We start from the raw sequence: 27,646 nt of genomic DNA, 5'->3' as shown, positions 1-27,646 counted from the left end.
GGTACCTTCATCTCTTTCAATCCCTGCATGTATCTGCCTTCTACGTCCTGAATCTGGTCCTTTAACTCACTGAGTTCCTGAGGAAAGTGGCAAAAAAGGGCAAATGATGTTACCGAAAAAGGAGTGATTCCCTAAATCTTTTATACTTTGGGGTAGTACCTATTATTTGGGTAGTTTGAGCACCCGATTTTCTTTTTTATTTTATTCAATGTTAAAGGAAAATAAAATAAATTTCAATACTACAAAGATTAAAATTTAGGTGTATATTGCATGATTTTACATAGTTTCAAAAAACAAGCAAAAGGGCTTCTGAAAACAGTACAGCTTATTCCACTCGTATTTAATGATTCCTTCGAGCACGCTGGGTTCCTACTCTGTGCAAGATACAGTAAGATGCTAGAGGTAAAAATCACCAAAACTTCGTCCTTGCACTCCGGAGTTCCAAGTTTCTACCCTGCCAAACTCCCGGTGCCCGAGACAGCGCCTGGCCTGAGCTAGCCTCCCCGTGAGCTCCTGCTGAACAAATGAAGGGCACTACGCCCTCAGAGCAGAGACAAATCAGGACTGCAACGAACTCTACTTCCGTGTAGGAAAAAAATAAACAAAGAGCTACAGAGGCCAAGGGGCAGCACAGGGAAACCGTTTTTTTGGTTTCATTTACTTATAAAACATAGGAGCTGGAAGGCATCTTCAAGGCAACCCAGTCCAAGCTCTGGTGGATACCTCAATCCCCTCTCTGCCCCCTGGGCAAACAGCCATCCAGTGCTCAGACATCACCAGTGGGAGCCAGTTCCCCTTTTAACCAGTACTAGTATTAGAGAGCTCTGTCACAAACACGGCCAGCTCTGACCCCTTCAGCTCCCTGTCCTGGTTCTGCCCTCCGAGGACAGAAGTTCTAGTAAACTAACCTTCCCTTCGAGTCATCTCTTTTTCAGATGCAATGTCCCTAGTTACTCTAAGGAACAGCATCGTGTGTGTCTTTCACACACAGAGATGGTCACCAAATGCCTGGCACCGTCCTGGCTGCCAAGGATAGAACAGAAAATGACTACATTCCAGTGGGAGAAAAAACTCATTAAATATAACAGCGAGGTCTACTAAAGGCAAGTGGCAGACAGAAAGGCAACGGCACATTCTAGACAGAGGGGGAAGATGCTCGGAGGCCAAGGTTGGGTGACAGCACTCAGTGTGGTCAGGGAGCAGGAAGCAGTCTGGCCACCACAGGTGCCAGGCACGCAGATGACCCAGCACATCCCCACGCCGTGGTGAGCGCTCTCGCTGGGTGTGCCCCGCTGGGCAGGGGAGGTCAGGGCTGCTTCCTGCAGGAGACAGTATCTGAGCTGGATCTTGGTGTTACCAGAATGCTGTGTTTTAGGGGAGGGAGGGGAAATGTTACTGAGAAGAAAGTTCTAGAAATTTATGAATTAGATCTTTTTTTTAATTAGAAGAATGATTTTCACAAAAGGTTCTTTTAAGTAAGCAAAGCGTCTTACCTTGATTTCCCTGATGGAGGCCTCAGTGTCGATGGAGATGGAGGTGTCCCCGCTGCCTCTCCGAGAGGACGTCCCTCCCAGAGAGGCCAGCGTGGCTGCAGACAGGCCCGGCATGCTGCGAGAGCCCTGCAATGTTGTGAGGCTCAGTTGTGATTTCAGACAAAACCAAAATTACGTATAAGTCTAGTATTATAGCGCCTTTACTTTAATGCCCTTTCCAGATTGGGAGATCTCCAGTGGGCATGTGGGAGGCAGTAGGAGGTTCCCTCTGCATCCCTCATGGATGCTTTGGGGTTTGTCTGGATGAACCTAAGACGGCCGGGGCCAGCGTGAACACCTTCGCTGCTCTGCAGGAGTTAGCACCCACTGGATGTGACCCCTGGGGGAGCCCCAAAGGGATGTGACACCAGTCTGGGTGGGCCACTGCCTTGTCCCGTTCACTTACTGGGGAATGTCTTTATTAAAGACCAAGCAACATGTTTTCTTGTCAGTTTCACCCATAAATCTTGGGACTCCGGGTTTTTGAATGATTCCTTACCTTCTCAGCAAAATCTCTGTCTGGTCTCTCTTCAACCTGTTCAGGAAAATGAACAAATATTAAATACTTATAAGCACTAAATGGATACCATGAATTTAGAGGGTAAGATTAAAAAAATAAAACATTAGCTTCCTTTGCAATTTAAAAAGTAAAAAGTGGGACTCCAGAAATTTGGCTTTTCACATCTTTCCTGTCTGGACGTCTCTCTGAGGCCTCCCCTCTCCTTTCCTCAGTAGAAGCCTCGGGGGGCCCAGAGCAGCCTACGGAGCTGCAAGAGGGTTCGCGGGAAAGCTGAACCCCAAGGGAGAGCCCTGGACTGTGAGAGTGTCTTGGGGATGAAAGGCGGCCGGGGCTGGCATCGGTGTTATTTTTGTCTTTGCTCAGCGCGCAACGAAAGACAGGTTTCTTTTTCTCTTTGCTTTTTTTTGGCACATTGAAAGTTCCTTATCACAAGCCCGCTGGGAAGGTTATAGGGCTTGAGTTTGTCTCCAGACTCTCCGGGACGAAGCTGTCACCTAATCACGCTTTCCCCACCACCCCTCCAACCCACTTCCTGCAGCTCAGAACTTCTTCACTTGGCCAGAGAATCAAGTGAAGACGTGTGTGGCAGCTGCAGACCTCTGATTCAGCAGATCCGGGAGGCGACCTGGGAGGCTGCGGTTACCCTGGCGAGCTCCCGCAGCAGAGGGTTCAGACTGCAGTCCGACAAACCCCCGCCAAGCTCTGGCGGGTACACTTAAACTGCTCCTGAGGACATCGGTGCAGGGAGACCAACGGCAGCTCAGCACAGGGGTGCAGGTGCCAGGCACACGCTCAGGGTGCCGGAGAGACAGTGATCTCCAAATCACCGTTTCCTGTCTGGTGGCCTCTGAGTCTGGGCTGGGCCCGATGCCCCTGCACTGCCCTGTGCCCACCGAGAAAGCTCACTGCTGCCACCTCCCCTCCTCTGAACTCCTTGCACCTTCCACTTCTCCTCCAAGCACACCTGAAGCAACCACTGAAACAAGGTAGCAAAAAGTGACAGCCAACCAGCCAATCAAGGGGATCAAATGGAATCACCCGAGTAACCCAAAAGAAGGCAAACTCCAAAGCCAGCTCTTAGCTCAGGACGACCAAGCGCAAGGGTCTTCTGCCCAGCGGATCCAGGTTTAGCCCCGCGGGTCTGGCTCCTGAAGCCGCCTTTAGTGTGAACTTCCCACTCTCATCTAACCAGTTTCCTTAGTGTCCTAAGAGCAGGAGAGGAAATAAGCGGAGAGGCCCTCAGATCCGCAGGACGGATCCAGGGGCGGGCCAGTCTCACTCCCCACTTTGTTATTAATAAATAAGCCTCCTGGGCGGGCGGGGTTGCGGGGCTTGAATTCCCAGCGGTCCCTCTGCCTGGAGGATCTACTTTCCGCTTAGCCACAGCCACTGTCCTCCAAGGGCCAGTCAAGGCCACATGTGTCATGGGAGCTTTCCCCAACCTCAGCCCACTCGCAACTCGCCTCCCTGACGTCCCTTCTCACTCCTAACGGGCACAGTTATGCTGGCAGACGGTCACTGTCCAGGTGTGCCACACCACCTGCGTCTGTTGACGTGTGTTGGTATGTGCAACAGTGCACACCTAGAATCATTCTTCCAGACGTGCCTGCCACATCGGCCTCACTATGTATTTTGGGGCTCTGAGGCAGCCTCCGATGGAAACAGTTCTGCCTCACCCAGCAGAGCCCCAGAAAGCCCTGCGCCAACGTTCTTGGCTGTGAGGATGACTTTGGCATTCCAAGTGTGGTTCTTCTCTTCACTTGGGGGCAAAAATATTCCTGCGATATTTTTCAAATTAAAATTTCAAATAACTATGGAAAAGTGAACTTCCTGATACCTCCTCTGCTGGGGAACCAATTCATTAAGTCTCCTGGGCCCAAGGCCTTCATCCCTTAGAATAAGTCAGTTTGCAGAACAAACATTAATTACATGTTAAATTCCATTTTGTTTGTTGTCCAAATTAAAAGGGACACATATACTGGCTACTTTTCCTGCAGCATAAGGTGCGTAGAGCCCCTCGGGGCACCTGCCAGGCCCCGGAAGCCGTCGCACCCCCCGAGAGCTCCCGCTAGAGGGCAGCGAGTGCCGGCGCGGCCTGGGCCGGCCAGGAGAGCGGCTGCGCGTCATAGAGCCCCTACGCAGGGGTGGAGCAGCAAGCCGGACGGTGGGTTTAATTTTGACATGTAACACAGTATTTTATCTCTGAAAATAATGCACCAAGAAACTGAATAAATGAAAGGACTTTAAACATTGACAAGGTGTGGGGACCACGTGGAGATGCCGGCCTGCCTTGGCCACGGGCGGCTCCCAGGTGCTCACCCACACCAGCCGGCCCGGCCAGGCCAGGGCACACGCCTCGCAGCCCACGCACTTCATCACTCTCATCCTCCAAGCAAAACTAAACATTTTAGGCTCATGGGAAAACTTCATACCGACAGGTTTATAAAATACGTACATCAATATTTCATGATCACGACTGAGTGTGCAAAGATATCTTTTAAAGCCTACTGGAAATAGTCACTTCTAAAAAATGTCTGTGGAAGTTTTGTTTATGGCAACTTTTCCTTTCAAAAACAAATGCTTAAAGTAAGTATTTTATGAATTCCAACCTCTAATGTGGTGTCTAAATGAGTTTACTACTTAGGCTCTTGTAAACATGGTGCCCCGTAAGGTTTAAAATGCCAGGTTTTCCACGTCACCAGCTGCTTGTCCCCTTTCCTAGAGACAGAACACAATTCGTGGGCACCTGTCCATGTGCACAGAGACACCCTACTCGAGGGGACAGGCCCAGAAGGAACGTTTCCTCCTGGTGTCCCCAACTCCCAGCCAGGCGACACCAGACCCCGATGGGAAACAGTCACCTAAAGCAATGTCTCTGCAGGGTCCCTCTCAGACACAAACTGACAACAGGAAACATTGCCCAGAAAACACCCATTTTTAGGGTAATTTTCATTCAAATTTAACTGACGGCAGAGTTTATCATTGGGTGGAAACGTTTGGTTTTAAATCCAATAATACTTACATTATCCTGAATGATTTATCCTTGAACCCTTTTGTTTACAATTCAGGCCCATTTTACCTCCTAGTCCCTGCCCTGCCTCTTCATGCAACATAAACATGAGTCACAACAGTCTTGTTTTTCTCGTTCGCTCATGTTTTCTCTGGATACACAGGTAACATGGGGACCTCGGCTCCACTCAGCACATTCCTGATGGACGTTTCAGAAACGCGCGCTGGGCTCCCAGTGGGACCGTGGGGCCTGGAAGTGTCGGCCTCACCGGACAGATGGTCCTCAAACCTCCCGATTCCAACTCTCTCCGAGCACCTTCGTCTCTCCCTCGCGGCCGCGCTGCTGAGGTTCATACCTTACGTGTGACCATCGGGGGAGCACCCATGAGGACACGGACAGGTCTGTGTTTGCGCACACTACAGCCCAGGGCCCGGAACATTCTCGGTGCTCAGGGACTGGATGAGTGAACCACAGCTTCCTCAAGGAGGAGAGCCGGGACGTGTTGGAGAGGAAGAGACGGCTCCTCTTCAAGGATGGGCAGAAACGAGAATGAGCCACAACCGCATTACACGTCCCTGTGAGCCGCAGCCCTGGGAGGACTCGGGGTGGGGCAGACTCTAGGTCCTGGTGCTGCTAGGTGGTCTTGGACACCGCAGCGCTTTTTCTCAAAGTGGGACAAGTGACCGTTTCCTTCATTCTGGTCACTTCTGCTCTTTAATAGCACTGCCCTCCCCCCACCCTCTGGGGCGCCAGCCTTCCTTTCTCTCTAGCAGATGTGAGTCTCCCGAACCCAGGGCGGGCCGCCCCGCCGTGACCTCCTCTTTCCTGCCTCTGTCCTCACTCGTACTGGCCCTGGGCGCACGGCCCTGATGAAGTGCCAGGCGGGGCAGCATTTCCCACGAGCCACCACGCTGCAACATTTGTGTCGTCCCCTGGATAACCTAGCTAGTGAGAAATAGATTAACCGTGCCTCAGTTTTTTAGTTGTGTTTGTTTTTAAGGATGTCAAGACCCTTCTTTCCAGAATCTCAAGAAGTTTATGTGCCTGGTCAGATGTTGCCAGCCAGGAACGAGCACTGTGACGTTTGAGCCTGGGTCCTGTAACTCCCTGTCCCCTGAGGAAGGCCAGACCGAGGGGTCATTCACCTTTGCTGTGACACTCACCCCGGACGCTTCCCGGAACCGGCTGCTCCTCCAGGGCGGAAGGAGTGAAAGAAGTCCCAAGCCAGATTGTATAAAGGAAGTTCTATGCTAACGAGCAGCTGAGTATCTTACTACTATTGCTCGATCGGTTCTGGGGAGACTTTTAATGAGGAGCAGTAAGCGCCCGGAGTTTGTGTGGTGTTTGCCACACACCTGACATGTTCGGCCACCTGGTCTCTCTCCCTTCTCGCTGCTCTCCGGGGCCCCTGTGAGGCCGGTGGGCACAGCTGCATGTGAGACAACAGTGGGGTCTGCAGGTTCCGGGGGGGGGGGGCAGCCTTCGCGTCCACAAAGCCGCAGGCTCCCGCGCGCTAACGCCCACCCCTCTTGGACTAGCTCCGCTGTCTCACTCTCCGTGGCGGGACGTGGAAAGACACGTTTCTCCAGCATGGGGAAAAGCACTGCTGGGAGCCCAGTGACGGACGGATGGCGCCTGGGCCTTGGCCCCAGAGTCATGGAAACGGGGCGGGTGGGGACGGAGGCTGCTCCACTCACTGGTGCGGCCCCAGAGCTGCCAGAGACTCCCCTGTTTTCTTCCCCAGAGCAGCTGAAATCTGCATTTGGTAGGAAATCTCACAGTTTTAAAAGACTGCATCTGATTTAAAACACAAACAAATCACCAGCACGATAAGGAAAACTGGCCAAACAGGTACCTCTGTGCAAGGGGGACATCTCAGCCCTGCAGCTGCTTGTTTGATTACAGAACAGTCCGCAAATGTTTAGGCATCAACACACTGAAGTACGGTGTTGGGTAACCAAGTTAAGAGCCACATTTAAACTTCTCTATGGCTGGGGGTTACGAGATCGCCTTGCCCGTCTTCCTTCTCTTCCCCCAGGGCTTACCAGGGAGGGTGCCACTGGCCCTGAGTGCGGAACCCTCCCCTGCAGCCTGCAGCCCCACTCCCCAACCAGCGTCCCCTCCCCTGTTCCCACAGTCTCCCAGGCCAAAAATGTCCTGCAAAACCCTCCTTAAAAGAATGCAACAGTAGCAGGCTGCAGGCCTGTGAATGTGCATGTTCTCAACGACCTGCGAACCCAGGGGAGGAATGCGCAGAACTAGGAACGTCCCAGCATTCACAGGCCCAAGCTTTATTTTAAACACTGCCTGGGTCTGACAACAGATAGCATTTCAAACAAAGTGTTCAAAGTCAAACCTTCACATTTTTAAATAATAAAAACCCACACCTCCACGCACGTGGCTACGTTTATCTCCCATCGCACAGACCTTCCCTCCTCTAAGGACTGTTAACAACTTGTTTATGGTCCTTGAAAAATGTAGCAGTGTAACCCTAATAATCCCAATCAAACAGTAATATTGTAAATTTGGAACCACTGGAAGAGGAGGAGAAAGGGGAGGAGGAAGAGGAGAGGATGAAGGCCCTGGGGCGAGGCCAGGAGGTGGACTTACCACGGGGCTGGCCCGCGCCGAGCTGGCCCTGGAGGAGGCGCGGGAGCTGGAGTTGAGGTGGCCGCTGCACTCCGAGGGCTGCCGCACAGCCGCCGCCAGGACGCGCAGCCAGAAACAAAGGAACAGGGTCAGCAAAGAAGCAACGAGAACAGAGGCCAACCGACAAGTGCTTCAGTTAGCTGTGGAGGTCAGCCACACGCACGCAGGAGGAAAAGAGAGGTTAGGTAGAGAGCAAACGTACACTCAAATAAGTGCCACCAAGAGGAAAAGTAAATTAACCACATTATCAAAAGAATACAGAATTCTCGGAGTTAGTAAGAAGAAAATAACACACAGCGTCTGTTCAGCTTGGACGTGCATCCACCTCGTTTACACACAGAAAGCCGCCCCACGGGCATGGAGGTAACTGCTCTGAGCACCCAAGCCGCCGTGCGGTGCAGAAACTGAACAGCAGGCCACAGTATCTGGTGCCTGGGCACTGGGAAGTTCTGCTTCTCTGCCTTTCCAAGCAGCAACAAAATAAGATTTAGGGTTAATACAAATTGCGTACGGCTTTTAAAAGTGCCAGATTCCCTTCCACCTGGGTGCTCGCATGTGTGCACCCGCCTACCCATCTCTCTGAGCTTCCTCACTTTTGGTGGAGGAAAATCCCAGCAAATTCCCTGGCAGCTCTGCCTGCCTAACTTTGACTTGTATTCGTATTTGCTTTGGTCTTAGACACATTTTCACGTTATTAAAGAAAATTCTTATTTTCGTCTGAGCAAGGCATGGTGGTGGGGGCAGGATTTGGACACTTTCGGATCACAATCACCAAGCACATCCTGACCCTCCTGAGGAGCATCTGTGAGAGGGACCCACGCAGCACCCTGCCCTGCTGAGGGTGGGGGGGCTCCACCCCAGCCGCTGGACGCCCCGCCCTGTGCCAGGCGCTGACCACTCCCTCCGTCGACCTCAGGGCCTCCGCTGACCTGCAGGCATTATCCTTATGCAAATTATAAGGGTCTCATCTCAAATATCAGCTCTTAGTTTGTCTGTCTCCCGGCCAGGGTGGATCTCCTGTGACCAGATAAGGGCTGGCACACTCAAGAAATACTTGTTGAATGAATGAGCAATTTCAACTGAGAGTATAAATAACCATCAAATGTTAATTAAAAGCATTCAGTGTTTTACAGGGCTGTGATCAGAATGGGCAGATTCTCCAGACCCATCCTATCTACACCCATTCCCCTACTCGGTAAATATTTGCTATACACTCAACTCCGGTGCAAGACATTGTTCAAGATGCCCAGGTAACAGTGCCGTGTGCACTCCGTATGTAAGACATCACGGCCACATATGTATGGCACGTGCAAGAAATTTACCAGTATTACTAGCCTCGCTTTTTTACTTTATTATTCAACATAGAGGAAAACATGTCAGCACTTTAAGGCAGAAAAATTTCTCCTGAGGGTTTACTGATACGGAGAGAGAAACACTTCATCCGTAGACAAATCCTACTGCATTCTGTGTCTCTCACGCCCTGGTTGATGGTGCAAGGATATGGCAGGTTGTTGATAACAGAGCTGATCGCCAACCCGAGTTTCCCTAATCAAAACAGCTCTCAGACCAGCTGCCCTGACTTGACCATGCAGGAAAGAATAGGGTAAAAGTCTCTAAGACCAAGGTCCACGTGCTGCCTTATGTGTGCGAGTCGTGCGGCTAAGGCAGGGCTAGTGTAAGTCAGAAAGCTCTGAGTTCAAACCACAGCTCCATCTCCTGCTGGCACATGATCACAGATAAGTCACTTGGTCTGTCATCTGTGACATGGAAGTAAGGACACAGGCCACACGGAGGTGCTGGGGTTAAGAACGAGAATGCATGTTGGGTTTTTTTCTCTACTTTCACTTTCTGCTAGAAACATCTTCCCTGGCTCTTGATCAGATGACACCACCGGTGACAACTGTGTCCCAGTGTGTCAAACGACTAAGGTCACTTCACAAAGCCATTCGTCCTTCCTCAGGGGTTGCCAGGGGGCAATTCCTGGTCTTCCAGGGGCAGGGGCAAGTCCCCCAAAGTGGGACCAGGAATATCCGTGCAGGTTTGGGGTCAGCCTGGACGCTGAAGTCGCAGCAACTGGGGCTGGTGGTGCCTCAGGCCCAGGGGCCAGGTCCTCGCTGGACTCTGTTCCGGGCTGAAGGACAAGATGCCTGAGCCGCAGCCTCCCCATAAGCTGGACCAAGAACTGGGGAGGCTTTCTCCCAAGGCACACCCTGAAACGTAAGAAACTGAGTATGCACTTGGAGGGGAACTGTGAGGGTTCAGGGAAAAGATGGACGAGGTCAGGAGCTCAGGAACCTCTGTGTCCCTTCCCTCTCACTCACCATGCTAAGTTTTTGCCGACAGCAGAGCTTACCAGTCCTATTTTAGGCCTTTGTGCTGCCAGGATGAGATGACCTTTCATTTCCACAATTCTGCCAAAGCCATCAGCCCCAGGCAGTTCCCGAGGGAGGCTGGAAGCACAGAAATCACTGCTCACAAAAGAGCAATGAGGGCCAAGGATCTAAGGGCTGGTGGCTCTAGAAGTTCACCTCAAAGGTGACACGGTAGTATTTACAGAGCATAGATGAGCCCTCCATCCTGCTAGACCCTAGAAGTTCTACTTAGGCCACCAGAAGACCACCTAGTGCTTGGGAAAAATTGTCTTGAAGAATTAGTATGCTCCCTCTTTCCTGACAAAAGAAGATCATTTATTGCACTTTATCCGCCATATTGCAGGCAGGGCTATCTCAGCCTGTAGGCACAGTCGAGCTTTCTAACAGCCTGCAAAAATGCTCAAGAACTGGGGAAAATATTTAGTATAGTGGGCTCTTCTACATTAAACAATTTCTGCAATATAAAAATTGATATTCAATTAGATGTCAACAAAAACCAGTGCTATGTCAACGGAGTATTAGATTAATATTCATAAAAATTATATTTTAAAGAAAACTGTAGGTTAGATTGGCTTACCTCGTAAGAATTTGTGAATATCCATGATGGTTGGACAAATAGCATAGTAAATCACAAAAATGGACTTAATTAATTAGGTAGCCAATTAATTTCAAACGCAAAATTATAAAAGCATTTCAAGTACTTCTTAGTAAACCCCCGTATTTCAGGTGGGGCTTGAACGCATTGTTACGGGATTGGGGAGGAGCCTCCGAGCGCAGGTGCAGCTACCGCTGGGGAGCACAAATCGGGACCGAACCCGCCGGTTCCACAGGTCCTCAGGACAGGCAATTCACCTCCTCACTTCCACAGACCCTCTCCACTTTTCTATTTTATTACTTTGCTCATTCATTCATTCACAAATATTTATTGTACCCACTACACCGTTATTCTGATAGCCAAGCCTATCATTTCAAATCCTTTGAAGAGGTGAAAAGACAAAAAAATTTTTTGAAGGAAATGAAATATGTGTAATATTTCAAGTCTTTAAATTTGTTCATCTTCCTCCATTATTCAGAGATGAAAACAACTTGTGGCCCGTCAAATTCCTTTTTTTCTCCTTTTACTACTTTAAGAGCACATCGCTACTTGTTAGTACGGTCAGCGTGTTACAGGGGACGACAGCAGAGGGAACTCAATTCAGGTTAGTTTCCCTTTGACCTCAGCGGTGAGTGAAAACATTAAACTAACAACCAGAGGTTTCACGAGGCATGTTATCCATAGCATTTATTACAACAGAAAATGGAGACGAGACGGTATTTCCTCCCTGTGACATCAGTCATCTCCCATGCTGGACCCTGCCCCGCGAGCATCCCCAGGGCCATGCGGGACAGGGGAAAGCGGGAAGCGCAGAGAGCGCCTTACAGCACGGGAACCGCTGGCCCTGCTCCACTGGGCCCTGCCAAGGCTGCTCTCGTCAAATGCAGACGCCTGTGACCAAAACAGATTGTCAGGATGGCGCCTTCCTTTCTCCAAGAGTATGTAGAAAACACTGAAAACATAAGCTAAGAAAAATTGACACGTGCCAGGAGCATGTCCTCAAAACTATCATGCAGGGAGGCTCAAAGCCACTGTTTCTAGCTCTTCTCCAAAGAGCCGTGGAGCACAAGGAACGTGCAAAAATCAAACGAGAGAGAAGTTTTAGTTGCTGTCAACCTGTGTGCCATTTAATCTCTATTATCTTGAAAAACATTCCATGCTAAGTTAAAACTTGCTAATCCAGATTTGAAATGAACACATAATTCAAACATCCTAAATTCTGTCATGGCATCCTCATACATGATGTTTAAAAAATTAATCTCATGTGAAGTGACTTTGAAATAAAGTATTCAACTATGTTAATTACAGTTTTAATGAGGAATATTTTATAACTCTTTAAAAGTTGCTTAGTAGAAAACAGAGTATTTGGTTAGCTTGAAAATATTACGTAATTAATCGCTGTGGATAAACAGGAGCTTACAGTACGGAAGTGACGATGTCAAACTTTGCCCAGTTCAAAGGAACTTAAATTTTCCCTGTTTTCCCCTGAGGACACACTGGTTTGCTCAGCCATTTATATATATCTAATTCATAAGCATACAATCTGGTGGAAATTTAGAAAGTTCTTGACAATACAGTGTGGCTACTTTGAGTATTTAGTTTGCTTCCTACATAGCTTAAGTACCCATATTCAGAACACGGAATTTGCAAAGAACTATAGTGACATGGATGAGCATGTGTCCGGGTTACCAACACATTAAAAAGCCGGCTTGCTCTCTGCTAACAGGTAAAGCAAACGGTGGCCCTGGTTCCATTCCTAACAATCCTAACAATCCTATCCCAGACGCTGGGGCAGCTGACAGCTTTATCAGCCCCGAAGAGAGATAAAACCCAGATCTGGCCAAAGGGACTGACAGCCGCCACCAACACGCGTAAGCTCCGAGCAAAGGTGCGAAGTGGGGCGGCGCGCATGCGTGGTGGGGTGCTGGGTGGGGCGCACGCACCCGGTAGCTCCCCGCAGGCCGTGCCGCGCGGTGCAGACGCGAGGGCTGCAGGACGGAAGCAAACGGCAGGTTTTAGATGCCTTGGAAAAACATCAGCAAATAATAAGCAATGAGGCCACCATGGCGCTTTCGGTTACCATGACAGCGGAGTCACTGTGCAACAGTTAAAAGGCACCGCGTTGTCAGTTAATCTGACAGATGCAAACCCACAACTTTACAAGATAAATATGAGATGATTTTTAATTTTGAAATAGTAAATGCCAGCATCTTTGAAATATGATTACTTTCTAGTCATTTCTTTTCAGGCATTCCTGGACGAAAGGGCCGGGGAATGACACAGAACGGTAACAAGGTCAACACCACCAACAGCAGCAACAAAAGGGACAACTCAGATGCGGAGGTTAACAAAGCACTTCGGGGTATTTAGTGCATAATCTCCACCTGTGAAGAGAGCGGCAGAGAGTGTATTCACTTCTCTGCAGGCTCCCAGCCACATCCAGGACACGACAGGGAGCCGTGGGGCTGGAGCCGTGGGGCTGGATCCGGGGTCGGCCTGGCACTCCCACACCTGCTGCCGTGTGCCCTGCGTGTCCCCTCCTCGCCAAAGGGGAGCCCAAGTCTAGGACGAGTGCCAGCGAGGCAGTGCCCGGGAGGGGACGTGCTGCAATTCAAAGGCGCTCACCAGTGTGCACAGACTCAGCCACGGAACAGAATCTTGACCAGAGTCTTGACCCGTTCACAGGCCCAAGGCCCAGGGCATGGCCAGCGAGTCAGGGAAGGTGCGTGGCTGGGCGCTGGGTCACTCAGCGATTCCAGTCTGCATGCTCAGGAGATGACAATTCAACCTCCAAAACATGACCTGTACTTGGAGCTCTGACACGGCTTCCTCGTGTTAGAATGGACGTGTCTACCTAAAGCTAAAATGGCGAGCAGCTCGGGGCTCGACCTGGATGCCGCCTTTATAAAAACAGGAAACAGAGCAGAGAGAGCGCCAGGGAAACAGCACTGTTCTGTCCTCGTCCCAAAGACGAAGGAGTCAGATTATGCACAAAAACCTTCCAAATTGCTTCCTGGACACATTTATAAGAGAAAAATATTTTTAAAAAAACAAATGAAACCCGAAATGGGGAACAATTGCTGGAAGAGGAGGAGAGACCCAGGAGACCAATTATTTTGGACCTGAGTTTTTGAAAATACACATTTAATAAAACTCTCCTTTCCTAAATTCCTTTTTTGTACATCAGGTCCTAAATATTTTAGATACTTTTTAAAAAAAGATTTAGAGAAGTCTTAGCAAACTAGTCAAGCCAATTATGAATAAAACACTTATTGAGCTCTGCTCTTTTGACTTCATCTAGAAAAGGCTAAAGTACCCACTAAGTTTAATCTGCAATTAAAGGATGCACAGAAGGAAAGAGCAGGAGGGAAGAAGTGACGTGAAAAGGAGGCAGACTCAGTTTCCAGTCAGGACACACAGGGCACAAGGCCACCACTGGGAAGCCCAAGGTTGGAGCAGCAGAGTCCCTGTAACCAGAGCAAACAGGCAGGAGGGAGGGCAGAGGCTCACACCCTCGTGTCATTCAAAGGAACATCAGCACTGTCAGTTCAGACACAACAAACGTTTACAACAAAAACAGTAAAGGGCATGCACTTATTGGGGAGAGGAAGACAGACGATCAGAAGGAAATAGAGATGGTCCAGCCAGTTAACTGACAAAACTATTAGATGAGACCAAATCAGGATTTTTGAGTCTACACACAGAGAAACACAGATTTTAACTGACAACAGCAAGACCGTGGAGGTTTTGAAAGTCTCTGTAATTCGAGTTCTAATTTGTAAAGTTTTGTGGGAAAAACTCAAAACGAAGAATTTTCAGTGATATCACCCTCTATTTTACGTAATAAAACACTTCGTCGGGGATGACCTCCTGCTTGGCCCCCTGGTTAGTATTTATAATGAATACGTGTTCAGGATTCACAGAAGTTGCAATAAACTAGCAGCACGATTCTGAGACCCACAGTGTAGACAACATTTCTGGGGAACACTACTATATAAATTAATGGCTTCCCCCAATAAACGTTTTACTCAAATTAAGGGATCCTTGAAGGGGAAGCTAGTTGCTTCTGATTTGTCTAGAGTATTCTAAGCACACAAGAACAGCGCAGTCCTCGAAGGTGAAGTAGTTCTATGTACGTAACTTGACAGCACCTTAAGATGACTCTTCAAGGTCCCCTGCCTTGCGCCTCTCGTTCCGATCCCTTGAACAGGCCACGTCAAAGTGACCCGAAGCAGAGGTAGGTGGAATTCTGGGGTGCACAGGGAGAAGCTTTTACCATTTAACACGAATGTTGGAACTTGTTCCGGCTGGTGGAGAGAATGCGCTGTGTAGATGTTGCTTGGTCAACCCTGCTGTGGGAGACGGCACGAGGGCCCCCAGCCGCGTGGGAGAAAGTGCCCACGGCCCCCACTCAACGCCACACTGTCATGTCCAGGGTTTGCTTCTGGCAGACCTAACACACTTGAAAAGTTATTCTGAAGGGTGGTAAGTACCACGTTTACATTGATAATTCTCCATTATTATATTTAAATAAAATTAAAGAGCTGGTGTGTTGTACAGGAACAGACAGGCACCTCCAGAGCATGACGACCAGGAAGATGCTGGGGGGGCGGTGAGTAAAATGAGACTTTAGGCAGCACGATGACGGGGACACGTGGCCTCAGGGAAAGAGTTCTGATGTCTTTTATGTTGGAATGGGCCAGCTCTCATTTCGGCATTTAACCCTTTGGAGGTGGGGTATTTCTCTTAAATGAATTCATGAGTCAATACAAGCCGAACTTGGGTGAATAATTTTTATCTGAGCAGTAGGTATCTATCACCATCTTCTGTTTTAGAGCAAGCATCTCAGCTTGTCAAAAGCGAGGAGGAAATAAAGTTTTCTTAATGACTAAGTGCTCTCTGCAATAGCACAATCTCCCCGTGAATCAAGAAAATACACAAGCTCTTTTTCAAAGTGCTATAACCCAATACCTCAGTGCTTACAGCTCGTCTTATATCCATTTGGTCAAAACTCACCACTGGGGGGCAGGAAGGTCATCGGCTTGGGTGAGGGACGGAGTATTAACCATAACAGGGTCTGGGAGGCAGCAGGAGTTTGGAAAGTGGACAAGCCGCAGGGGAGAGGGAGCTGCCCGCACCTTCCAGAGCCCCCTTTGGCATGAGGGGGCCGAACGAGGCCTGTCGGAGGTGGGGGAGAGGGGCGGGGACCTGGAGTTAAAAGACTGGGGCAGGGGAGGGGGCGGAGCCCCAGCAAGAAAGGAAGCCCCGCGGGGAAACGGGACTGGGGTGTGGAGAGCAGGGGATGGAAGGAGGTCCAGCTATTTCTTCCAGAAGCATTTTAACAAGGTCAAAGGGTACATGGTGGGGGTGGGAGTAAAGGAAACAGAAGAGGCACTGCACGGATATCTGACTTTTTCTGGATTTCAGAGGGGGGGCGGTTGTCCGGGGTCAGACACTGCCCTGTGCTCAGCCAAGCAGAGCCTCTCCCAGGAGTTCTCCGGGTTCACTGCCTTTGCTCTGCTCCGTGGTCTCCTTATTCTTAAAGAGCTTCCCCTCTAGGCTCTACCTGGTTAGTTCCTATTTATTCTTCTTGGGCTTTTATTTTCCTATTTATTCTTTCAGGTTTAGTTCACATTCTTTGTTATGACTCTTTCTGGCAAAATTGTGTCTCCCTAGCATCTTTTCTACTGACCTGTTCACGGCTGCCCTAGCATCCCGTGCGGTGTTCTGTCTTCTGTTCTAGAAGTGCGTGCTGTGAGAGCACCTATCTCTCCTGCTTATCTCTGTGACCCCAGGGCCCATTCAGTTTTCTTCTTACTGAGACTAGTTCCCTAATTATGCTGAGCGAATATGAACCTTAACTAGGACAAACAAGCCTCAGATATTTTAGGGCTCTTAAAGAACAGAAATTATATCAAGATTGATGTATGTTCTTAAAGTATGGGAAAGAACTCTATTGTGTAGACATCTGGATTTGGATTAGATTTGATTTTCATTCCAAGTCTGGTCCATCCCTGAGAAACAGATACCAAGATTGCATGAACCCTACAAAGTATTTATAATTCTGTTTTCAGAAACTCTCTAGGAAGGAACACCAAGGCATTCCTCTCATTCTTTTTTCCTTTTGATTAATTCCAATTAGGAGATATACACAAAACACGTCCTTTCACCGTAGCCAGCTGAATACCACAGTTCGTACTCAAGCTGGCATAGTCAAATGCAGAAGACAGAAGTAAGTCTGTATGAAATAACTAATGTTAACCACTGCTCAAAAATTTACTTTAACAAAACAATAATTCATAAAATAGACATTAGAAGAGAAAAGTAGAGTTGAATTCACACATACAAGATTGCATGCTACAAAACCTGTAGTTTCTGAAGACAGGATATGAAAGATTTAAATGGAAACCAACCAACTTCTCCTCCCTGGATGATGACAAAGTAGAGAATCTGCCGTCGCCACCGTAGCTGGAATTCTGAGCACCAAAGAAGAAGACATTTTAATGGTGAGCACCTCCTTGCTGTTCCAAGAGCACTGCCTGGCCCATTCAAAAGGCAACTATGAGCTAACACAACCAAGCCAGTATTAGCACCCCAGGAATGTTGATCTATCTAGAATCGAGACAAGTGTTACAGCAGAAATTCTTAACAAATGGAGATTCTAAGCTGTATTTTATATTTCAGTGTCAGGTCTCAGTGACGCCATGGGTTTATCTATCACTGCTTTTCACAATTTCATGTCTCTAGTACTACTTATAATTACTTACTAAATCTCATGCCAGACCGTCTATAACCTCCAAGTCTGACCTGTCCTCACTACATATCTCCTTAAGTAACTAAAATTCTGCTTATTGCAAAATTTTTGATTTTCCTTCAGCCCAGCCCATCTGAAGGTGACAGCTCAGCCCTGAAGCTCCAGGAAGGCAGGCGGAGTCTGAGAGAGCCTGCTCCCACCTGTCCAGGTGAGAGCCATTATCCAAGGAACCGCCCTGCAGGCTGTCTTTATGGTGTCTGGAGTGGAGTCAACCAAGGATGTGGAGGGAGAGGTGCCATGTGTGGGAGCTACAAATGGAGGCAGGAGATGGCAATCAAAATGATCAGTTCTGCTACGGAGACGCTGGGTTCCTGAGACAGGAAACAGATATTTCCAACTCTCACGTCAGTCTTGTCCTTTTATTCCTTCCCACCAACAGGTATTTTCCTGTATCCATGAAATTTCTCATTCCCATCCAATCTTTCCTCCAAGCTCCTCCTCACACCGTCTCTGGAGTTTTCTGCTCTGGGATCTTCCCACACATGATGCTGCCTAAGATGTACATTATTTTGTTCTTCAATCATTATACTTTCTGATTATTTATTAAATCAATTTTATAGCCAATTATATTCAGTGGTGAACAGTTTTATAAACAGGTCCTTTTGTATTTGATTTATAGAGGTGTTACTTAAATCTTAACCAAATCATAAAGCACACTGCCACAAACATGTTGCCAACTACATATTAGGGATATTCTAGAGAAGAATTAATATTAGGTAGAAGTTGGAATAAAGAATTTCTAAAGTAACTTCCAACTCTAAACTATGATTTTTTTGTGATCAATTATGGTAACGCATTTAGGTAACTTGCAAACTAGTCAATAAAATTCCAATGAGCGGTTGAGAGGCCATCCGAAAATAACTGCAGTTCTTGTCCTGTAATGCTAGTGCTGAGCAGTCTGCAGGAATGCTGAGCATGGTTAGCAAAACTGTCAACAGCCAGTGTGCACAGAATGGTGAGCTGAATGTTCCTACCTCTGGAATGCTGTATCGCCTTAAAGAGAAGCATAGCAGCGCTGGGGGAAGTTAAAGGACGTCCATGTAAAAAGCAACACCAGTAGGAGGACCTAGCCCTTAAACTTGTTTTTTCAAAGTCTGGAATGAGAAGAGCTTGGGTGAAATATAATAAAAGCATATGCAATCCTGATAGGAATAAGAAAGTAAAAACCTGATCAGCCAGTTCTAGGAAGCTAAGACTGGGCTGGGGTAGGAGGGAGGTGGGAGGTGGTCACCCATTAGAAGCCTAAAAATACAATTTAAGTATATATATATGTGTGTGTATATATATGTATGTGTGTACATATATAAAATATCTTAACATAAAATAATTCAGATCACCTAAAAGAAATACTATTTTACACAATCAGTAAAATGTATTACTAAAAGAAAAAAATGAAGCAGTAAGAACAGGAAGATTTTAGATCATTTAACGTAGACTGGACCTGTAGCAGATCAAGAAGCTTAATTAAAATGTTCCAGTTTAACCTTTTAAAATCCCCAATGACCTCCTTCTTCATAAATCCAAAGGCCCCTGACGCCCCCGCCACTGGCGTGGTTCCCTCCCTCCCTCTCTCTCTCTCTGGAGCAGGGCTCTGCTCTTCTCCTCGGGCCCCTCTCCTGCCCGCCACCCCTCGGCTGTGAGCCTTCCAAGAGTTAGTGTTCAGTTCTCTTCCACTTCCTCTCCAGGAAAATACGGACTGTTGTGTATGTGTCTTTAAGACAAACATTCAATGAGATTACAAATGAGAGATGAGTGAAGAACTGAGAAAACACTGGATTTAGTATTTCTGAAAGCTGGACATACTTAATATGCACACTATACACAGACACCTGGGGCAATAAAACAATGACAGAGCTAATCTTTAATTTTAGATCTGTTTAAACTTAGAGATTCTTATCAGTATCTCTTACACTAACGTTCAGAATGTCAGATTAACATTCTAGGAATGTTTGAATACTAACATTCTGAGAACGTTTACTAGATGAAAAACATCTTCCATTCTATCATGCGCTAGGAAAAAAAGACAGCCCCATCAGAACATTAAAAAAAAAGCAAAGAAGCTAAACTTAGCAATAGGTTTTAGAAGCTTTAAAGCAGCCTGTCTGAATTTCGTGCCATGCAAATTTACTATACTAACCCTGCTAGATCTTCTTTGCAGGGACTGTGGTCCGTGTAATTCTCCATCATAACCATTTGTCTGTTTCAACGAAGAAAAGAGAATAACTGACGTCAGCACACAAATGAAGACACAGGCACAAATCAGCAAGGAAGGGGCAGCCGAGCATGAAGTGAGCTTTCTTAGTGAGCATGTGAATGACAAGCAGGCGGGACAGTGCCAACCCCAGCAGCCCCCAGACTGCCTGCAGGCCTGCCCTCCCCTCCACCGAAAACAGCACAGTCAGTAGGCTTCCTGTCACATGTCACTCTGGGTCTTTAGGTAGCACCCAGTCCCTCCCGCGGGGTGGACACGTGTCCTGGGGCAGCTGCTCTCCCCGAAGTTTTCTCCTTTCCTGTTTTATGACGGTGTCACGGACATTTCGCTTCTGAGCAGGCCGCGTACCATCCCTGCCCCGCAGGCAGCGACTCGGCCTGAGTCAATGTGTTTTCAGTTCCTGGTCCAGGGTAAGTCCTTGAAAATCATGGCCCACCGTGAAGCTATATTCAGAAGATTCAGAAATGGTTTCTATTCGATCCATAAATGCAAAAGTTCATCGTGGAAAAAATGTTCATCGTGGGGTATGTCCTCTATAGCGGGTTTTCATTCATCCAGTCTTCCTATTTTGTTTTTCAAAATGAAATCCAAGGACATATTTAAATGATTTCATAATTCGTCCTCCAGAATGAAGGAGAACAATTATGTTCAGTGCATGCCTACCTTCCCTCTCTTCTCAGTTCTCAGCCCAAGGTCCCCTAAGCCCAAGCATGGGCTTTCTAAAAGTGCCCTAATTAATCTTCAAGGAAATCTCTGCCGATCCAAGCAAGGCAAGAGCTGTCAAGCACTGGAGACAAAACCATCTCTCGAGACAGAAAAAGGAGAAGCAGTCTACGTAACTGGTAAAAATGGAAGGGGATGCCATTAGGTCATGGACTCGTGTCCAAATTCCAAACTGTCATGTGACCTTAAGCGAGTTATTTAGCCCACTTGAACCTCCACTTCCTCTGCAGTAAAAATGTGCGTAAGAACATATGCTTTACAAGGCCACTGTGAGGACTAAACGCGATGAAAATGAGATTGCAAGCACCTAGCACAGGGCCCTGGTGAAGCGTGTGCCGACGGGACGGGTATGCGAACACACGTGGAGGGTGCCCAGCACGCAGGAGCTACGGGACATAGTTTCTTGTCGGGGGTGATGTTTAGCACATATTTGGCAGCCATGGCATCAACACAGAATAAATAACTGAATTTCCAGATAGATTATAAATCCAGTTTCATGAAACCTTGACTATAAGACTACATATTTACCTTTGCTACAACTCAAAAAAAAATCAATGAATTTAAAGTTTTGAAACAAAATGTAGAAATCCTTCCACATTAAATTAGAGAACTCTATGAGTAACGTTAAAACATTTCTGAAATAAACTTCATAGTAAAAACCTCTGGAGATTGGCAGGAGATTTACTTAGCCTCATTTCCTTTCGTGTCTTCACCGACAAGATGATTTGACATGAAAATCCATGTCAGGACTTGTGTATTTCAGACCTCACCTTTATTCCCTGGTTATCTCTTCAGAAACTAGTTTCTGGAAAAAAATTAATATAATAATGAAGGCTAACATCTTTCAATTTTAGATGACTTTTCCTTTACTAATAAATGAGGAAGAAAAATATATAAATAAGCCCTCTGGTTTTTCATTGTTGCTTATAAAATGCAGACTGCTTTGGAAGAATTCTTCCTTTTGGTCTTTCCATCCTCCAACTCGGCCTGCAGCAACAGCTGGGAGGGCAAACGCACCCCCTCCTTCGTCACCATTTCTCTTCTAGCCTTCCATGAAAATGCAGGAAAAACTCCTGCTTTGCAGGCTTTGTGGAACATCCACCCCGGGCTGTGGAAATGGGATTCTGTCATAGGGAATGTATTCCCAGACTATGTTCCTAGAATGTGTCTTGTTGACTGTATCTCCACAGTGAAAAGTACTTTGACCTTCTTCAAGAACACCACTGACTTTCTCCTCTTGTGTTTCCACGTGTTGTATTTAGATGGGTGGGGCTGTTTCTACGTGGCATAATGGAAGGAGAGATGACAATAAACCACAACAACATTTGAATAAGAAGTCCATAGACAGCATATTAACTTCATGTTTACCTAGCTCTGCGCTATAGAATTCTTTTTACAACACTGTACTGTGTGGCTTTACGTGGTACACATGCTTGTTCACTTTAATGGTTCTACGCTACCAGGCTGTGTTTTGGGGGGCAGTCTGCAGACTACCTGCATCATGGTCACCTAGTATGCTTCCTTTTTTTTTTAAAGAGACAAAGTCTAACTCTTTCGACCAGGCTGCAGTGCAGTGGCACAATCACAGCTCGCTGTGACCTCAGACTCCTGGGCTCAAGTGATGCTCCTGCCTCACCTGGCATGCTGATTAGGAGCATGGGCCCTCACCTAGGAAATCAGAATACCTAGAGGTAGGGCCCAGGAGTAGGAATTTTAACAAGCGCTCCAGGTAAATCTTACACACATTAACACTGAGAAACACTGCTAGAAGAGAGAACAAAATAAAGAGGACATTCATGAATTAGCATTTTCTAATTTAGGATAAGATACAAGAGTAAATGCCCTAACAAAGCCAGTTATTCTAATGGTAACTCGTGATTAGTCTGAGTGCTAATGCTAACGACCACCATGCAGTGTTAACCAAGGCATAGGTGAACTTCCCACGTGACCATGCGAAAGTCAAGTGTCCACTTTTTAAATTAATGTTAATGTCTATTTTTCCACATGAGTCGAAAGAAAGATCACATTTAAAGGGCGTTAGAGATAGGAAAAAATACAAGAAGGGCAAAAATCAAAACTCTTGAGTGCAATACCTGATGCATTCAATTTTTAAAATAATGAGACTTGAAATAAAAACAAAATCCAAAATGTGTTCCTGACCATTGCTAACATATACATCAGGGACTAGCCCTTGAACAAAATTTACTTTGAGCTTAAAATAAAAAGAGTAATAATCTAGAGACACAGTGCTAATACACTGAATTCCTTAAAGAACAGCGGAGTCGCTGCAGTTAGTGTCACAGAAATGCTGTCATCTACCAGCACGACTTCGGAAGTGCTCGTGGATAAGTAAGGCATTTTGTGAAGGGCACTTTCTGAATCTGATTACAGGTCTCTGTGCTTTCCACTGCCCTCGGCAAATCCGAACCTCGCCAGGCGGGCTGCAGTGGCTTAGCGGGGTTCGCTCCGGCCTCCGCTCTCCACTGCTGAGCGCAGAACAGCGGCCCCACAGCAGGCTCAGAGCGCCACATACGCTATGCACACGTAAGGTAAAAGAATTTGCTGAATAATTTTGAAACGCAATGGAATAAATGAAACACGAAATGCTTTTACGTAAAGTCCTTAATGTGAAGCAGTGTATAATCTGCTCTAATAACTTCAGTACCAAATCACTTTAAGGCTGAACTGTGCTTTCTGGTGAGAAATTTTTCTTCTTTCAGGTGTAAATTTTACAGGTTTTCAGGAAGCGTTAAGACATGGAAACTCTCATAGACGGGACATACGAATAGTAATTCTGAATTTAAATCTAAACCCTTTGTTTTTCTTCCTGGAACTGGAGTCTTTCCTCAAAAAGTACTTTCTGGCAAAAGAGCCAGATCATGCATTTAATTTGAATGGACACAGATTAGAAAATAATGGATTTTCCATTAGGTAAAATGACTTCACGTTTAGTCTTTTGAAGGAGATTTTGAGGCATCAGGAATTCTTGATCTGAGTTCCTTGAGAGCAGACACTATCTTTTTCATCTTGGTATGCACAGCTGCTACTCAAGGTGTGGCAAACAGCTGGTGCTCACGCACCATCTGGTGAGGGAGTTTCATGCACCAGTGCCGGGGCCAGGAAGACAGGGCTGCACCCAGAAGGCCCTGCAGGAAGACTGTGCACTCCAGAGGGTGAGCCTGCCCTCCCGACATCACGGCCCCCCAGGCAAAGACTGGCAGAGGGACACAGATGTACTTGGGTTTTTAGAAAAGCATTCATGAAATCAGTGGAAACGCCATAGGTCATTAGCAGTCACACCACACGGTTAAGGTCACACGGCAAAGTTTATCTGAACATCTCACCCAGGCGTAGGGACCCCCGTACTCCAAGTCGGGCTGCGACTGTCAGAACAAGGATGGGAGAGGAAAACAACAGAAAAGAGAGTTGCCAAAAATGAATTAAAAAGCTAAATAAAACAGAAAAACAAGCAATCTTCAAAATCTTAACAAAGGCACTTTTCCATAACCTTTAGGATCACATGTCTATTTACAAAAAGAGTTACAGTAGAATGATAGCTACCATAAAATCCAGTAACATTAACTAAAACTACCAGGGCAAAGGTTCCTATAATTTGTGAAATGTGAAACAGTACAAGAAAGCTTACTTCCTCCTCTGTATCTTACTTACATTCTGATTATATTAGGGAAAAGGGTAACAGATATATCACCGTCATTTTTTAAATAAAGGAAAGTTAAAAACTTATGATATCCAAAATCTAGATTTTCTGAGAGGACCATCCATACAAACACCAGGATAGTAAAATCCCACCCACCACCTTTTTTAGGGTTTATCATCTTTGAATGAAGAAGGCCTGTGTTTTGACAGGGAAAAAATAAAAAATATGATCTTATAGCAGGACTTTACAAAGTAAAGATTTCAGAATATTAAAATACGTGAAAGCAGAACAAACTGACCATGCACAGAGATATAGCGAGACGCAATTCCTTTCAGCGGGGGTCGGGTGCCTTGCTCGGCTGCAGCAAGCGGCACACACAGAGAGGGGGCAACGCAGCCCAGGCAGGACGCACAGCCCGCGGGCCCCTGTGCAGCGGCACTGGCCTTGTCACTGAGCACCGCGACCCTGAGCAGGCCTCTTGGCTGCTCTGGGCTTGTTCTGCGTCTATAAAAATTAGGAGGTTTGACTCTCATCTCCAGAGTCCAAGTTCTCAAGTTTGGTGGTTTTTAAAGAAAGTCTATTTCTTTAGAGCAAGTAAATCATGAGAAAGAGCCGTGTAGCAAACTACGTAGCTGAAAATGAAAATGCCACCTACTTTCTCCTCCTCTTATTCAGCATCCTAACTTTGGACCTCCTACATGGAATTTCATACCTTAAACCAAATATACGTGATGTCCTGGCAAAGAACAGTGTCCAACAAAGAAATTAAACTCATTTCTGGTTAAAATCATTGAAAATGAGATGAATGTTGGCGTAACCTCAACATACTCGTTAATATTGCAATAAATTCTTTGGGTCCAGGAAACCCCAAAGAACCTTAAGAAAGTGAACATTCTTTTCCCAGAAAACCGTAAGTGCACACAAAATCTCACGCACGGTTTCAGGAGGATCATAGCTCTGAAGACGATACTTTTTGATACAGAGTTTTGGATTCTGTCTCAATCTCTCTCTTCCTGTTCTCTCTTGAAACCATATTAATCAACATTTCCATCAAAAGTTCTCATCAATGTCACCGTCGTCCCCCATGAGGTTAAATCTGAGCCCTCGCCTCACCTGGCCACTCCCCCTCATCCTTGAAACGGTGTTTTCGGTACAGGTTTCAAGGACTCGACCTTCTCCTGGGCCTGCTCAGCAGCTGTCATGTCTGCACCTTGTCTACAGATTTTGTAAACTGAGCTTTGCATTTATTATACTTTCCTTACGTAAATCTTCCTCCTCTAGAATGAGCCGTGCCAGAGGGCCCGTGAGGAAGGGACAACCGCACCACGGAGGCTACGCCGTCTCAGGAGAAAGTTCCAAATAGCACGATGGCACTTCAATCGGCTGCACATTGGAACGGTAACTTTCTGGCAAAATGGCTACGGATCTGCTGTTGGCACTGCAAGGACAGTGACAACAACAGAGTCGTTTTAACAGCACAAAGACGATGTGTCGCCTGGTCATTTTATTGTTATAAACAGCCAAGTTAAACACAAACTTAGTGCTTATACATAAGTCAGGAGTGATTATGATTTAACTGTCACAACAATGAAAAACAGGCCTTCGGCTCTGTGTAGTCCCTCCGTAAAATGAAGTGGCTGCTTGGAGACTATTCATTACTCCTGCTTACCATCCCAGCAACCCTGACACAACCGTGTTAACGAACGTTCCGGTAGTTTTGACGCGGACCAATACAGAAAAACGATGACTTCCGCTTTCGGGAGAAAGAAACAACCAAAGTGCCTATGTGTATTAATAATCTGTTCACAACAGCAGAGAAGCATCTCCTACTGATTAGATTTTAAACGAGCATCCCGTCAGTTAGGTACTGACTATCGGACTACAGGGACGACGGATGAGAAGTTGGAATGCAGGGATGGAAAAGCAAAGGACTCAGACCACACACCGTGCCATGCAAACTCATCGTGGTTACTGACCCTCAGGCTTCCGCGACTACCCACTGACATGCGCTCATCTTCGTCAGAAGCCTATTAAAAGAAAGGATGAAACAACCGTGAAGTGACAATATAACATACACAAAGACACCAACGTCCAAGTCACAGAGGGCGTGCTGGTCCGACACCACGGCAGTGGGTGGGCCAGCCGCCTCCGAACATCTCAGCGGTCACAAGGCAAGGTCCTTGACAACATGGACTACTTGCGCCTCTGTTGTCGTAGGACTATTTATGAATAATATGGATTTAAACTAATTTCATTAAGGTGGTATTATTTACTTCACAGGTAAAAATACACAGCCTCAGTGTGTATTACTATGCAAATTATATATACATAACCAATAGCAAAAAAAGCACTAAAATTGTCATAAATATATTAATACTTACAAATTTCTCAAATACACTCTCCTTACCAAATTTAGGTCAACACGCTAATAGCCAAGTTCATAGTCTGTGTTTAAGTAATGTCAGTATTAATTAATTTATTTCATAAACATTAAGAGATGATGATATGAGATGATATATATATTTCAGGCACTAAAGTACAAATGAGACTTCGATCACATTGCCTAGGAAGCAACAAGCACAGTACTAACCGATGTGTTTCTTCGGGATCTACGCGAGTAGCGCTCACTGTCTTCCTACCGAAACAATGGAGGAAACAGTTTGAAAAGGTTAGAGACGGACATAGCAGAGGTGCTTTACAAAAGCCAAGATAGTCCCATTGCAACATAATACAGCATTTCTGACCTAAATGTCAAATAAACATATGTCTTGTTTTCGTTTAAAGGCTTTAATCAAACCACTGGAAAATAATAAAAGGGGGAGGTTCTTAAGCACACAAATAATTGGCATATTTCATTTTGCCTTAAAAACGATGTGTGTTGGGGCAGAACCTGAGTCTTAATTTTTTTTTTTTTTGAGACAGGGTCGTACTCTGTTGTATGGGCTGGAGTGCAGTGGCATGATCATAGCTCACAGCAACCTCAAACTCCTGGGCTCAAGCAATCCTCCTCCCTTAGCAAGTAGCTGGGACTAGAGGTGTGCACCACCACACCCCGCTAATTTTTTTTTTTTGTGGAGATGGGGTCTTGCTACATTGCCCAGGCTGGTCTTGAACTCCTGGCCTCAAGTGAGCCTCCTGCCTCGGCCTCCCAAAGTGCTAGGATTACAGGTGTTAGCCACTGTGCCTGGTCTGGGTCTTAATTTTTTTCTTAACCCCTATAATCTGGTCCATTTAAGTCAACCTACTTTTTCTTTTATGTTCACAACCTTACTCTCTCTCCTTGGGAATCAGAAGATAAATCCCACAAAAGATCCAATAAAGATCACCCTATCTACTATACGTTGTGGATTCCAAGGCACACACAGCTTTTCATGCTTGGACATCTCTGAAGTTGGGGGGGTATATCCTATAATCGAAGTTGCTCACAATTATAATTAACATTTTCTTTCTTTCTCAGTGGTATATAAAACAATGATGCATCTTTTAACTGCGTCTTAAGAGTTGGTTAAAATACATCTGCCTGTGCCATGCAAGCCTAAAATGACGGTTTACAACACAGGT

The 27,646-nt window shown here is 46.5% G+C and overlaps 1 protein-coding gene across 4 annotated transcripts in view; it reads right to left on the bottom strand.

The window, feature by feature from the left end:
• Positions 1-27,646, bottom strand: part of LRRFIP1 (leucine rich repeat (in FLII) interacting protein 1) — a 144,955-nt gene that overhangs the window by 29,582 nt on the left and 87,727 nt on the right. For 3 of the 4 annotated variants that reach the window (XM_012648839.1, XM_012648843.1, XM_012648840.1), the window contains exons 3-4: positions 2,032-2,067; positions 1,494-1,619 (exon numbers count right to left, since the gene is read on the bottom strand). In XM_012648839.1, the coding sequence (XP_012504293.1) occupies positions 1,494-1,619; positions 2,032-2,067 (162 nt within the window). Of the gene's footprint in view, positions 1-5; positions 78-1,493; positions 1,620-2,031; positions 2,068-19,629; positions 19,690-23,771; positions 23,811-26,061; positions 26,113-26,675; positions 26,721-27,646 lie in introns of all 4 variants that reach the window. The other variant, XM_012648842.1, reaches the window with a different exon arrangement.

This window comes from Propithecus coquereli, unplaced genomic scaffold, assembly GCF_000956105.1.
Source record: "Propithecus coquereli isolate 6110/MARCELLA unplaced genomic scaffold, Pcoq_1.0 Scaffold295, whole genome shotgun sequence".
NCBI classification, from domain to species: domain Eukaryota; kingdom Metazoa; phylum Chordata; class Mammalia; order Primates; family Indriidae; genus Propithecus; species Propithecus coquereli.
Note: the sequence above shows the minus strand (reverse complement) of the source record. Positions and strands in the feature narration are given on the sequence as shown.